General features: G+C 36.2%; 1 protein-coding gene and 1 long non-coding RNA gene across 3 annotated transcripts in view; one reads left to right on the top strand and one right to left on the bottom strand.

Moving 5' to 3' along the window:
* The first annotated feature begins 1,443 nt into the window (after positions 1–1,443).
* The window catches only part of LOC117220675 (1-phosphatidylinositol 4,5-bisphosphate phosphodiesterase epsilon-1), a 72,831-nt gene continuing 60,862 nt past the window's right edge, over positions 1,444–13,412 (top strand). Inside the window, exons 1-3 of one of the 2 annotated variants that reach the window (XM_076518721.1) lie at positions 1,444–1,770; positions 3,016–3,161; positions 12,720–12,915. In XM_076518721.1, the coding sequence (XP_076374836.1) occupies positions 3,037–3,161; positions 12,720–12,915 (321 nt within the window). In that variant the 5' untranslated portion in view covers positions 1,444–1,770; positions 3,016–3,036. The remainder of the gene's footprint in view (positions 1,771–3,015; positions 3,162–12,719; positions 12,916–13,412) is intronic. The other variant, XM_033470884.2, reaches the window with a different exon arrangement.
* On the bottom strand, positions 1,882–2,419 carry LOC117220679 (uncharacterized). Its single transcript, XR_004490329.2, has 3 exons — positions 2,245–2,419; positions 2,052–2,173; positions 1,882–1,988 (listed from the first exon to the last, which is right to left on the bottom strand). It is a non-coding gene; the product is annotated as an uncharacterized LOC117220679 (long non-coding RNA).

Here is a 13,412-nt window from a genome sequence, read left to right as displayed (position 1 = left end):
TACACGTCCGGTTCAACGAGTCGCGCCAATCTTAATTATTTTCCCCCGGAACTAGGTCAGATTTACAATTTTCGGTATGCTTCGGCGAACCCGCCACTCTTTTTCTTCTCTCGCGCAGGCTGTTTCAGTTCCTTTTTTTCCCTCGCGAAACCGTTCGCAAGATGGAATTACATACCGCTGTTCTCGCAATTTTTACCGTTCTGTTTCAAACGGCCATGCTTTGACAGCTTCGAAATTTTCTCTTTCCCTCAGCTCACCGTTTTGTATTTTCAAATGGAATTCTTCTGCATCGTCGTTTCTCTCGTCTTTATTGCTGTAATTTGCTGTTGCGATTCGATCAATTAGCTGTTTTTGCTTGTTTAATCAATATTGGGGATACAGTTGGCACTGGTATTTTATTTATTGAACAATCTTGCGACCAGGAAGCAAGATATTTTGCGTCGAAACTTATGTGTTCTTTATTCAGGAATTTACAGTTATACAGGGTGTCCCAAAATTATTGTACAAGCGACATCATAAATTTTAAATTAAATGCAAAACAGTATTCTCACATAAAACTTGACGTGTCCATAATTTAAACGAATAACTGCAGCTCTCTTAACAAAAATTAAAATTTTAAGTTTACCATAAAATTTCAATTCCGATACTTGATACGCCATTAGCGTAAGCTCTCAGTAACACGAGACTATTTTTCGTTGGCGATAAATTCCAGTTTCAGAGGGTGAAACAAACCCCTAAAGATTTTGCATTTTTTAGAATTTGCTGCACAACTTCGTGATGCGAAAAGATAGGACGAAACTGCTCGGGGATAATTGTACAACATCATCTTCGTCATGCAATTTTTTAAAATATAAACACCATTTATTTTAAATACACAAACTTGAATTATACACAATATTTATTTTAAATATAAACTGCACAATTTATCCTTGGAAAGCTTTGTTCTATCTCTTAGCATTACGAAAGTATGCAAAAAAGAAAAACAAAAAAGGCAAAATAATCGGAGATCAATTTCACCCTCTTAAAGTGGAAGTTAGTATCAACGAAAAATAGCTTTTTATTAGTGGGAATCTAAATTAGTTGTTTATCAAGTTCCCGAATTTTTGGAGATTTTAAGTTCGCACGTATAATTAAACGCAACAACATAAGAGAGAATAGAAATCGCTGCATTTCAGTACTCAATGAAAATAAATCGTCTCGAAAGCAAAATGAATCGCAGACAATATCCGTTGACCGTGTGAAACAATAAAATGACCGGTCCCAGAGGTGAAAGCAGGACAATTAGAGAAACCGTGACAATAATGTCCTTCATTTGGTCGCTTGTAGTTCCTTTTTACTGGGACGGGGACAGGATGTTGACGGACAGAAATGAATTTGCTAGATTGCACAAGCTCGCCCGGGCGTCCGTAGTTAGTTTTTCACGGTATTGTTTAATTAGAGCTGGAGAAGCGGCCGCAGCCGCAGCCGCCTCGGAGCTCTGAGGAGCTGGAGGATCTGCACAAGCTGCTGAGCTTCCCCGAGGAGGTGGCGCTCAGGTTGACGGAGACCGAATACCAGCTGTTCTACCAGGTACCTCCGCAAGAATACCTTCGGCACGTGGTGCAGGACCTGAAATCGCAGAACCCACCTGTCAGTCCATCCCCGTCGCCGAGTCGCAGCTATAACGCACCCAGCACCACCAACAACTCGACCCAGACCGAGGAAGAGTCGAACTGGCCTGTTCCCAACCTTTCCTGTTCCATTCAAACGCTCATCAATCGTTTTAATGAGGTATGTTATTCTGCTGTTTCTCAGTGTCTTCCTGTGCCTGGAAAGTGATCTGCTAAAACTCATAGGTGTATGGACAGTCAAGTTTGCCGAGACGTACCTGAATGTCTCATTTGCAGGACTCTTTGTTCGATAGCCTTTTGATAGCACACTATTTTGATAGCAAACGTGTTGTTTCTTGAGGGTATACTCTATCGTTGTCCTTCAGTTTCTTGCTATGTCTGAAAAATATTCAGTAAATACTTATAAATGTCAGTTAACTGTATTCGCTTGCTCGAGCATACCTGAACTTTCATTTGGAGATCTTCTTGTTTGATAGGTGTTTGATCTGTTGATCAAGCATGATAGCAAACATATTGAAACTTAAGGATATGCTTTTCTGTTCTGCTTCAGTTTAGTACTGTGCCTGAAAAACATTCGATTGAAACTCATATATCTATACTCATAAATCTATATTTGTTTGGTAAGACGTCATACCTAAACGTTTATTTCGATAACTTCTTGTTTGATAGATCATTAATATTCGGCGGCAAACATGTTGAACCATAAACGAGTTTTAGTCACAATAACAAACATAATCAACCATAAAGCATTCTTAATCGATAAGCAATCAAAAATTTTTAGTAGAAATGTACTGTGACAAACCTACTCAAACTTCATCATGCAAACGCAAACGCCTTAAAATCATTTGTATTATTCGTGTTTGCTTCTGTTTCAAATTTTTCATTTGTTTCTTAGATCTATGAACTTCTGCTACGCTCATGTCCATTAACATTCAGCGTCAAACACCTTCAATCTGATATGAATTCTTATGTCTTAATAAGCTAAGCATTTAGCTTTAAAGAGATTCCTGTAGAAGCGCTTGAAAACAAGTTTATTCGAACTTTATTATACTAATGCAAATATTTTTAAATTGTTTGGATCGCTTCTATTTTGCTTTTATTTTTAATTTTTTCGTGTGCTATTGATTTTAAGATCTATGAACCTCTGCTGTGTTTAGTCGTTAATATTATTACAAACACGGATTTAAAGAGATTCTTGATCAATAAACAATTAGAAATTTGTGTCCGTCATGAAAGCACTCGGAGATAAACTTACTCAAACTTCATCATACTAGCGCAAACATTCTCAAATTATTTCGCTCGTTTCTATTTTGCTTTTGTTTTCAATTTGTCACGTGGCTTTCGATATTATTATGTTTAAGACGTTCGCAGCACTTCCTGAAGCAGTATTGTGTGTTGTATCTAGGTAAGCTCATGGGCCTCGCAAATGATACTAAGCAGCACAACGTTAGACGAGAAGCAGGCGGTGCTATCCTGTTTGCTTCGGGTAGCACAAACCTGTTGGAACATTGGCAACTTTAACTCAGCCATGGAAATTATCGGTGGCCTCAAGTGAGTATCTTTTCCGCTATACTAACTTATTTCGAAAATAACATAGATTTCATCGAATGCAGGAAAGACAAATGCGAAATTGTTTTTAATATTGACACATTGCATAAAATATTTGAAAAGTAATAATGCATCGCTCATTGATGTCCATCAATCTTCGGAAACAAGTCACATTCACAAATTGCATGTTATTAATTCTGTGGTAACAAGAACTCGACGAATTTATTCGTAACAATTATTTCCACTAATCTCGACAAAGTAGTTGCATTAAAGAATTATTTCCACTAATCTGTACAAATTAATTGTATTCAACAACTATTTCTATAAACAAATTTCTGCTAACAAATTCAATTCAACAAATTGTATATTTTGTACGAAAATGAATATTATTGTCAACTTACATAATTTAGAACGAATAATTTTTACTTGTATCTTAATCGTTTAACTCAATCGATAGTCAGTGAGCGGCAACAACGTTTTCAGCCAGTCGGATATAATTAATAGAACAATCTTAATGCAATTCGTAAAGCTACTATAAGCTCCTTAATTAATTGCGAGGTAAATAATTAAGCCACGTTCGCCGTCAACGAGGCTATTAATCTTCTCACTCAGGAACTGTTTCCACACTTTCGTGTACATATGTTCGCGTGCGAAGAAACTCATAATTTAAACTGTCCGAAGTAAAAACCGTGTTGGCCGTGGCAGCGTTTAAGGGAAACGTTTTTGGCTGACTTTGAGCGGGCGAGAAAATTAATTGAAACTGGGTCTGGGCAATCTAAGCTTTGAATTTAAGCAACTCATCGGTTCATCTAATTATTTAGTTGCCGTATTCTTTCGTGAAATAATATTTTCACTCAATTAATTACTTCGCTGCCATTTACATATTCAATTGTACAATTAAATGAGAAATTTAATTTCGCCGTTACTAAGGTAATAATTAGACCGCGGATTTTATGCATTTCTGGCAAAATTGAGTAGTTGCAATTAGCTTCTATTTAGCTTCTATTTCTTGCCATTGGTGGGGACAATTTTTATTTTGCATAAAAGTACACAGTAATAGACTGCAATTTTGCATAAAAATGCATAATAATTAATGTCTTGTAAATCTTAACTATATGAATATTCGTTTGATTTCGATTTTGTCTCATTGCTCAGTAAGCTTTGTAATTAACAATAACAAGGAGTATATCGATATGCAATAACAATATCATCAAACTAATATAACTAATTTCCATTTCATATCATTTATTTTCGTTAATGTGAACACATAACTGCAATAAATTAAGGAACAAATATAGGAATATATTATACTAGGAAAATGGACTTCAAAAAAATCTTTCGGAATAAAATTAATCGATATAATGATACTTCGAATTAGTAATTAATTCTTTATTAAATCGTTTGAAAATGTTCTTTCAGAAACTAGAGTGGACGTTGATTAAGTAATAATGAAAGCTCGCTTTCAAAGGATCGTTTACAGAGAATCATGCGAACATTTCCTATTATCTAATATTTACAAGCTGTTCAGGCAAACACGAGGCAGTTCAGCTCCAGTCACCCTATTGATGTTACAATATTATGTGCACAACGAACCCATGTTTGCATAGCGGAAACATAATACTTGAGGAGCGCGAAACCAATATGTGCATTCGCGTATCAGAAAAATGGTATTGTCGCTTTCATTTGTTTTATTACTACTATGTAATATAATCATAAAACACATATTTGTTCTGCCGACTTCGCCACGAGCTATTTTATCTACTTTTACTGTATCGCGTTTCTTTATCGGCAGCGACCAGCAATTTTGCTCCCAGCATGGCTCGTGCAACAATATTTTATCAATTTATTAAATATGATATTAAAGTATCGACAAAAATCTCCATAATAATTTCACGCACACATTCCTTTTGCAGACGACGATTTCAATCACTTCTCACATTTTATTCATCATTATACTATTTAATTAAAAATTATCTAACATTCTTCACGAAATAAAATTCTATGAAAGATCTAATTGAAAATATGTGAACTTCTATAATAGTTCGAATAAATTAAAAATAACAGTATCAGTATTCTGAAATTCTTGGCATGCTTTCACTAGACAGAATATAACATAAGAGTACAATAAATATAAAATACGATTCTATAAAGCAGAAATTAAATAAAAATCTATCTCTTCGTTGAATTTTCCATAAATCAAAAGTAATTCGATCTTTTGCCATAAATCCATAAAGACCGCAGCCTACCGACATCGACGAACCGTACTCAATTCTAATTCTATCGTATGCACCTTCTTCTTTGTTCCCAACACTAAAAACAATGCATTTGTCGTCCGCGTTTTCGAACGTGATAGCGAAGGATCCTGAATATTTCAATTCTCGAAGCACCAAACAAATCGTTTGGAAATTGTGGAATTATTATTGTTACCGTTTCGACAGTCGACGAGCAGAACTGATCCTCGAAATGACACTCGAGATGGTAATGCTCGAAATAATGGTGCTCGAAATAATGGAAACGTTCGCGACGTTTTGCGAGAGCGCGCGACGGGAAGAATCGTTATACATACCGGCTGCGCTCGTCTCGCGAAAACAAATAAGTATATATATCGGAGCTTCGCCGTTAAAATCGTCTGTATTTTTGAGGTCGCATGCATTATGGAGCACCGCGTGCACCCGGCTCGTACTTCTTATTTCGGGACATGCATTATTTCGCGGGGACGGCGCCGCGCGCGCACTCCAAAGAAATTTCTCCACCTGTCGTTGCGGCACAGTTTTCCTTAAAACGTATTTTCCGTTTCGCCGGCGACGCCGTTTCTAAAATCATTTCGCACTCTAACCGCATTCCGCCGCGAGAACTTCCGCGAAACTGTTTCTACTTTACTTAGCCGGGCCCGAGGAAAGCCGGCTAAACTCCGCGAAAAATAATCCGAGCCGGCGGTTCTCCTCCTGGATTTTTCACGGACTCTTTGCCAGCCAATGGATCATTCCCGGCGAGAAATTACGGCATTCAGCCGAGAGTTCTTTCAATCCCATGAAATACACCGACGCATTATTTATAACGCGTTTCCTGGGTAGCTTCGTTACATTCGCCGTGAATGCTGGTTCAGCGAATTTTCTCAAATAAAATTCTTTAGCGCGGCGGATGCAAAACTTTGTTGATAGCTCTGCACGCCTTTATACGGTATGCAGGATTTCTTTGATGCGCTTATAATTATTCTGGCCGAAGTTGCTGTCGTTCTATCAGGGCGAGTTGTTAAAAGTTGTGTCGCTTTATATAATTTCTAAACATAATTAATTGACGTATCAAATGCAAACTTTATGCACTTGTTTTACGACCTTCGAAGAGTTGTACAGGACTTTTTGTATGCGAAAATAATTATTCTTGTCCAGGCTATATAGCGATTTTACTAAGGAGCACCGTAAAATAATTTATTTCGCAGAAAAGTTTCGTAGAAACTTTTATTTCTTTGCGTTATGTTCGTTAAACGAAACCAATTAACGTATCGAGTTTAAATGTTATGCGCTTAAATCATTGTGCAGAATGTATAAAAATATTTTTTGTTAAAAGTGATCTCGTCCAATTAATGTAATTGCATTCCTTGAATTAATTTTAAATGCGGCGAAACTCGTAACATCGCGGTAATTCCGAGAATATTCTGCTAGGAATATTAAATGTTGATAAGCGTAAGATAATATTTCCCTTCAATTAATGCGCATCTCGTAATTGTCAGATCTATTAAATACAACTGAAACTTTCCTCGCGAGGTTAACTTGATGATACAAGACAAGGGATTAATTGCGGGGCATCTTCTGCAACGAGGAGCTTAAAGGTAAAAGAGGTAATAGAGATCGTAACAGGTATAATTATAGTGGATGGAATAACTCAGCCAAGCATAATAATGCATTGAATTCCTCCTAATTTAATTTGTCTCGCTAAATGGGTCGTTCGCAAAAACCATACCTAAAGAATCATTGTTGATTAATACTTAATTGATGAGTGAAAATTCTGTGAATGAAACGAAGCTAAGGTTTGCAGTTTCGTTTATTTAAATATCATTAATGGCAATGATGAATGAGGCTAACGAAGCTAATTCTGATAATCTTCGTATGAAGAATAGACCAAGAGAATTATTGAGCAAACATAAGTACTAAAATTGGTGTTAGGACACGTTGCTAATGGTTAGACGGTTTACAGAGACAGCGAAAGCAGCGGAGGCGCTAGTTACAGTTGAATAATCGTTGCAGCCTTTGGGATAATTTATAATCCTCTCTGTCACTTTCAGACATTCATTGGAAGTGTTTAGTGAAGTTCATTTTGAAGCAGCTTAGACTTACCGCTTTTCTTATGTACTGTGAAACAAATTTACAATATAATTTATAATATAATTTACAAAATAATTTTCGATATTATTTTCGATATAATTTACAATATAATTTTGGTCAAGTCCGAATATTTTTCTTTGTCTATTATGTTCAAATAGTTGTAATCAATCTTGCGTAACTTATTAACACGTTGTTAAATTTCTCCATCATTTATCAAACATTTAGCAAACCTACGTACATTCGGTCATTAAAACACCGTTTAGAACGGAGTAATTTCTTTAAAAAATGAACCAAATGACTTGTTCAGTTGTCCGAGGAATTAGTTTTTACTAAACAATGTTTAAACAAACTTTTACAAAAATTACAATCGTTTCGATCGGCAAAAGATAAATTAACAAAATGTCGTTTTCTAACTTTGTTATCAGAGTGTACAAGGAAAATTGGAACAGTGGAATTGGTAACTATATCTACATATTTTGTATATTATATAAAAAGATTCATTTGGTGCAATTTTAAAGAAGTTATTCCGTTTGAAAAGTTGTAGGTAACTATAAATGCGATTCATTTCAATAAAAAGTAATTCGTTGTACAGTTTATTTATAAAAAAAAATTATTTCTAACAGCTTGTTGGAATAGTTTTATTGCTCTCTGCCTATATTGAATATTCTGTATAAAAAAAAAGATAGCAGGGCACGTGACAGATAGCAATTATATCAGAGGGTACGTCTCCACCAAAAAGCTGATGCACGCGACCCGAATGATTTGCATCGATATCGCATCTGAGTTACATTTTTATCCGGGACCCATTTCCGAAGTGCCATTAAACGGAGTGCCGTTATACTATTTCAAGAGGAATTGCGCGACGTTACGGGAGCGTTCCGTCGTCAAAGCAGCAAACGCAAGCATCGCAATAATCGTTCCTGAGAAGGGTTCAACCGCTTTCAAATCATTGCCTCCGCACTCCTGAATTCGCCGACCTCTTCCCGTCATTAAAACGGCCCCGAGCATTTTCCATGTGTTTGCCGGGGGAACAAGGTTCGCCCTAAGTGGTCCCCTTGTCGACGGTTCGCGGGCCACTGTAGAAATAAAGTAGTTTTTATTGCCGCCACTGTAAAACCGGAAGCCGTTCGTGCAAACCGCGAACGGGATGATAATTCCTCGTACTCGAACGTCGTTCCATGCACGACCATTCGGCTCGATCACTATGTTCCCATGTACACTGCTCCCCAGAAATATTTTCACGCTCGATAGCGTCCCGCCAACCGGCATTTTTATCGTTCCTCCCCGATCTATGGTTTCGGCTAGGTTTATTGTTGCTATTCTTCTCATCGATACATTGCGGATCTTTGCGCCGAATGAACACTTTCTTCGTCGGTTCCAACAAACAGAAGACAAAGAAATTCTTTATTTTTTTATTTCATTATTTTACTTGCTTTATTTTCTCAAATAACGAAATTGTTACGAGCAGAAATGCAGAAAATTCTTCGTTTAATCATTTTAATGAGCTGTGAATAATTTTGTTCTTATATACTTTGACACTTTCTACTGTTTCAAATTGCATGTACTTATTTTTGTCATAAGTGCACCTGGAATCTATTGTTTCATATTTTGATGCATTTACAATATTTATATATTTTTAAGTCGATAGGAAATATTTATTTTAACAAATATTATAATAATGTTTCTACTCTATTTTCGCCGTATTAAATATTCAGTTTATCGATTCTGTTTTCCATTTTCGTTTTTATAAAAACCGTAACCAAACATGTAACCCGTATTCCTCGAATAATTTTTAAATTATGCGTTTTGTGACAAATTGTTAAATACAAAATCTAAATTGCATAGAATTGAAGCTATTCTTTAGTAATTAACATGAAACTCTAAAAAATTTCTACTACGAATTTGTTTTTTAATTTAATTTATATTTAATGTCGCATCTGCTTAATAGCAATTAGCAATTACGTGTAGTGTAATAAATACAATAGTTTTGCATTACATTTTTACATTATTTTCTTAATCCAGGCTTCTTAAGTTACTGTATAATTTTGCTAAACAATTTGGTTTCCTCTAAGTATAACATAACTTTTGCTGTTTGTTTGTTAGTACAAATTAATAATACAGAATTTATCGATTTATTTTAGAAGCATGAAAGTAAGGTGGAAATAAAAAATCACTTTTTTTTGTACTGTAATAAGTACTGTACTCTTGCTTTAATTTTTCTTATTAAATATTACGAATTCCTTACAAAATTTAAATAAAAAGTTCAATCAGAAAAGTTATTAGTCAGAGACCGCCCAGCCGACTATGAATACAAAGTACTGAACAAATATAATAAACCTTCGTTACATACTTATTGCCAAAATCTTATTGTCAGTTTTGAAAATATTAAACATTTTTCAAAAAGCGGATATTTTCGGAATTCACTGATCCGCCGTTAGACGTGTGAGTAAAGCTCGATCTATGAGCCGCAGAAAATGTGTTAATTAGTGATCGATATGTTGTACAATAATTCGACAATCTCTCCGAGATAATCTCGAGCCGATCTTCCAGGTACATTGTTCGGAACGCTTCTCTCGAACGTGGATACTTGTTAAATGTTGCGAATATTAGGGTTCGAATACTTTCACGGCCGACTGTACGTGTAATTCACCCTCGCTGCACGGTTTCGTCGTTGAGCTTCAGTTTCGAGAACTATGCGATTAACCGAATAGTTGGCATTTTACGCGACCGGCGACACCGTGACCTATTACACCGTCAAACTTTCATTCACGCGGCCTGTTACAATGGAGAGATCTTAAACTTCGGAAATTAACCGAGTCTTCGATATACATAGCTACCTCTCTCCGAAAGCAAACTTCGTTTAATTTCGCAGCGGATAATTAATTATAGAATACCATTAAAACTCGAATTTCCAATTATTCCGTTGTTTCGCCAGTTAAATAACAGAGTTGACAACGAATGTAGAACACTACGATTTCGGATTTACATACCGCGTGACCCAATTCCGAGCTCCCTTTCTTCGTATTCCATTCTAACGTTTTTATTGAACTTCTCCGCTGCTGTTTTACCTTTTTTAAATTTACCTCTGTCTAAAAACCAACTCAACGGTTTTTCCGACGTGAAACTCAACCTACACGAGCCAGAGCATCTCGTTCTTCATTAATAGAGCGAAAACTGAAATTAGTTTATCGTTGTACTAATCGTGTAATGTGTATCCGTGCTTGCAAGGAAGGATTCGCATGTTAATTTATTCGCATGAATAAATTCTCCTAATGTCTTCATTGTTTGATATTTCACTCGTGCAATTTTAGCATAAATACATAAAATCTGCTATTAATTATTAGTCTACTAATTACCAGTGTTTCAAATTTTTCACGATTTTCTTTAGACTATCGAATTTGTTCACATGCTTTTTCTTCTAATAAATATAGAGTGTCCAAAAATGTCTTGCAATCTGAAAACGGGAGGTTCCTGAGGTCATTTGAAGTAACTTTTTCCTTAGCGAAAATGCAATCCACGGCTTTGTTTACGAGTTATTAACGAAAAACACTGACCAATAAGAGGCGAGCTTGGCAGGCTTGAAACGGCCCAGCCAACAAGCGCACGAAGCCCAGTCCCGCTGATTGGCTTGGCCGTCTCGCGCCAGTTGATATCGCCTCTCATTGGTCACTGTTTTTCGTTAATAACTCGTAAACGAAGCCGCGGATTGCATTTCAGCTAAGGGAAAAGTTACTTCAAATGACCTCAGGAACCCACCATCTTCGGATTGCGAAACATTTTTGAGACACTCTGTATATAAATCCTATATTCCACAGCACAATTAATACATGAACTTAAATATTTTAAAATTGTATTAAATCAGTTAAAAACAGTTATCCCAAATTCATAATCAATTCACACTTATTATCTTTATTATCGTAGAAAGTAATAGAGTCTCGCCTAACTTTGGTAAAGAAAATAGGGTCGAGGATTTATGATCCTCGTTGAATACAATCACCATAAATCGCAAGAAAACACTGATTTAAATAGATTTGCAATCTCTTGAACGACAGTCGCTATTAAACTCGATCTGTGTGCAAAATAAAAATGTCCTACATCAATTCTAAGAAACTGGAGTTAAATAGAAATGTGTTCCTTCATTTCATAGTTCCAGAAAGTTTGAGATAATGTAATATTGTTGTTAACTGATCCATTTTTGCTATAAATTCATAAAATCCATAGTTTAGTTATAACATGATCTACTTCACTGTTCTAAACAGTGATCCCTTTTACTCATTAAAAATTGTACCAATGTCTATCCTAATTTATTTACCATTAAATTATGGACTTCATGAGTTCACATTCCTCACTTGATTGTAATATTGTTATAAAATCTTTACTTACACACTGCAATGACTTTTGAGGACATCAATGAGGCTATTATACTGTTTTAAGCGCGATAAAATCTTGGTTAGTTAGAGAAATTGCTTGTACAATTATAATATAAAATAACAACTTGTACAACTGTTATATAATCTATATTTGCATAATTTATGCTGATTTATGCTTACGTTTTAAAATAGGACACGAAATAATCGATCGATTTTGATGATACAATATTGGTTCAAAATATTACAAAACTAATTTACAAAATTATTACAAAAATAACAATTTTGCAACTCCACAAATTGGCAAAATTATATACAATACGGTAAAAGTTATTATACGAATACTTTTTACACTTCAAATTGCAAACATGTTCCCAAATTCCAATACAAGCCTATAGCAAATATTGAAATAAATGTAAATATATTCCAACCGATTTGAATATTTGAGGATAACTTTTTAGCCACTGTCTAGTAAACTAATCGCTCTAATCATCATGAAAATGTATTTCACGCATAAAAAAAGTTACAGAAATTTCTCCCTAATTCGCGCTCAGATTGCGCACAAAAATGATCAATTTGGGAAGAGGAGGTACGATTATTCGAGCCTTGTGTCTCGTTTTTATAGTTGTTGACAATTGGTAACTATAAAAACGAGCCCCAAGGCTCGAATAGTCGTATCTCCTCTTCGAAAATTGTCCATACTTGTGCGCAATCTGAACGTGAATCAGGAGGAAAAAATTACCGTGTTCCGTTTTAAAGAGTGTACGAACACTTTTCACAACCATTGAATCGTAACCATGTTGCAAAATCCCAATAAAGTAGAAATACGTGTCTGACCATTGTAACTGACGAAACGAAATGCTTGTTTGCAGATCGAGCAATCTGAAGCAATTCTGGCAGGTAATTAGCGAGCCCCCAACAGTTTTGGAAACTCTGTCCGCCGCGTTTCTGTCCACCGAATATGAATCTGCGCTTGGCCGCGCGCTGGCGATGCCGGAATGCCCTGTGATACCGTTCTTCGGCCCGTTCCTGAAGGAATTGCGGGATATCATCGCTGCCGAGTCCAAGGTAAACCATGAAACACTGACTTGCGAGAGCAAGCGCGCGCGCGATCCTTCGGGCTCTTTGCATAGATCATTGGGGGAATTCGAACGACGACGGCCGCGAACGTTCCGGAGCTGGAACAAAGCCTTGTTTAGCCGTTATTGTGTCGCTGTGCGCTGGATTTTCAGCGGCGAAGTTTCCGTGTCTGCGATCGTAAACGAATCCCCATTCGCCCGGCTACGTCCCGTTCGGGAAATTCTGCCAATTCGAACGCATCTGTTTTGCGGCCGTGACCAGCGATGTAAACTTCGCAATCGGCGGAAGACAAATCTTCAAACCGTGATTTCGACTTTTCGGAAATTGGTCGTTGAACTAGTTCTTTTTTTTTTTAATCCTCCGCTGTCATACTTCGTACGCGACACACGTACACTACCGTGCATAAGTATTATTTGAACACTGGGTAAGATACGATATTTTACAAGATATTTTATAACATTATTTTACTGCTACATATTCACGTA

Source organism: Megalopta genalis, chromosome 2 (genome assembly GCF_051020955.1).
Source record: "Megalopta genalis isolate 19385.01 chromosome 2, iyMegGena1_principal, whole genome shotgun sequence".
Taxonomy (NCBI): Eukaryota; Metazoa; Arthropoda; class Insecta; order Hymenoptera; family Halictidae; genus Megalopta; species Megalopta genalis.
This window is presented reverse-complemented; position numbering and strand designations above follow the sequence as displayed.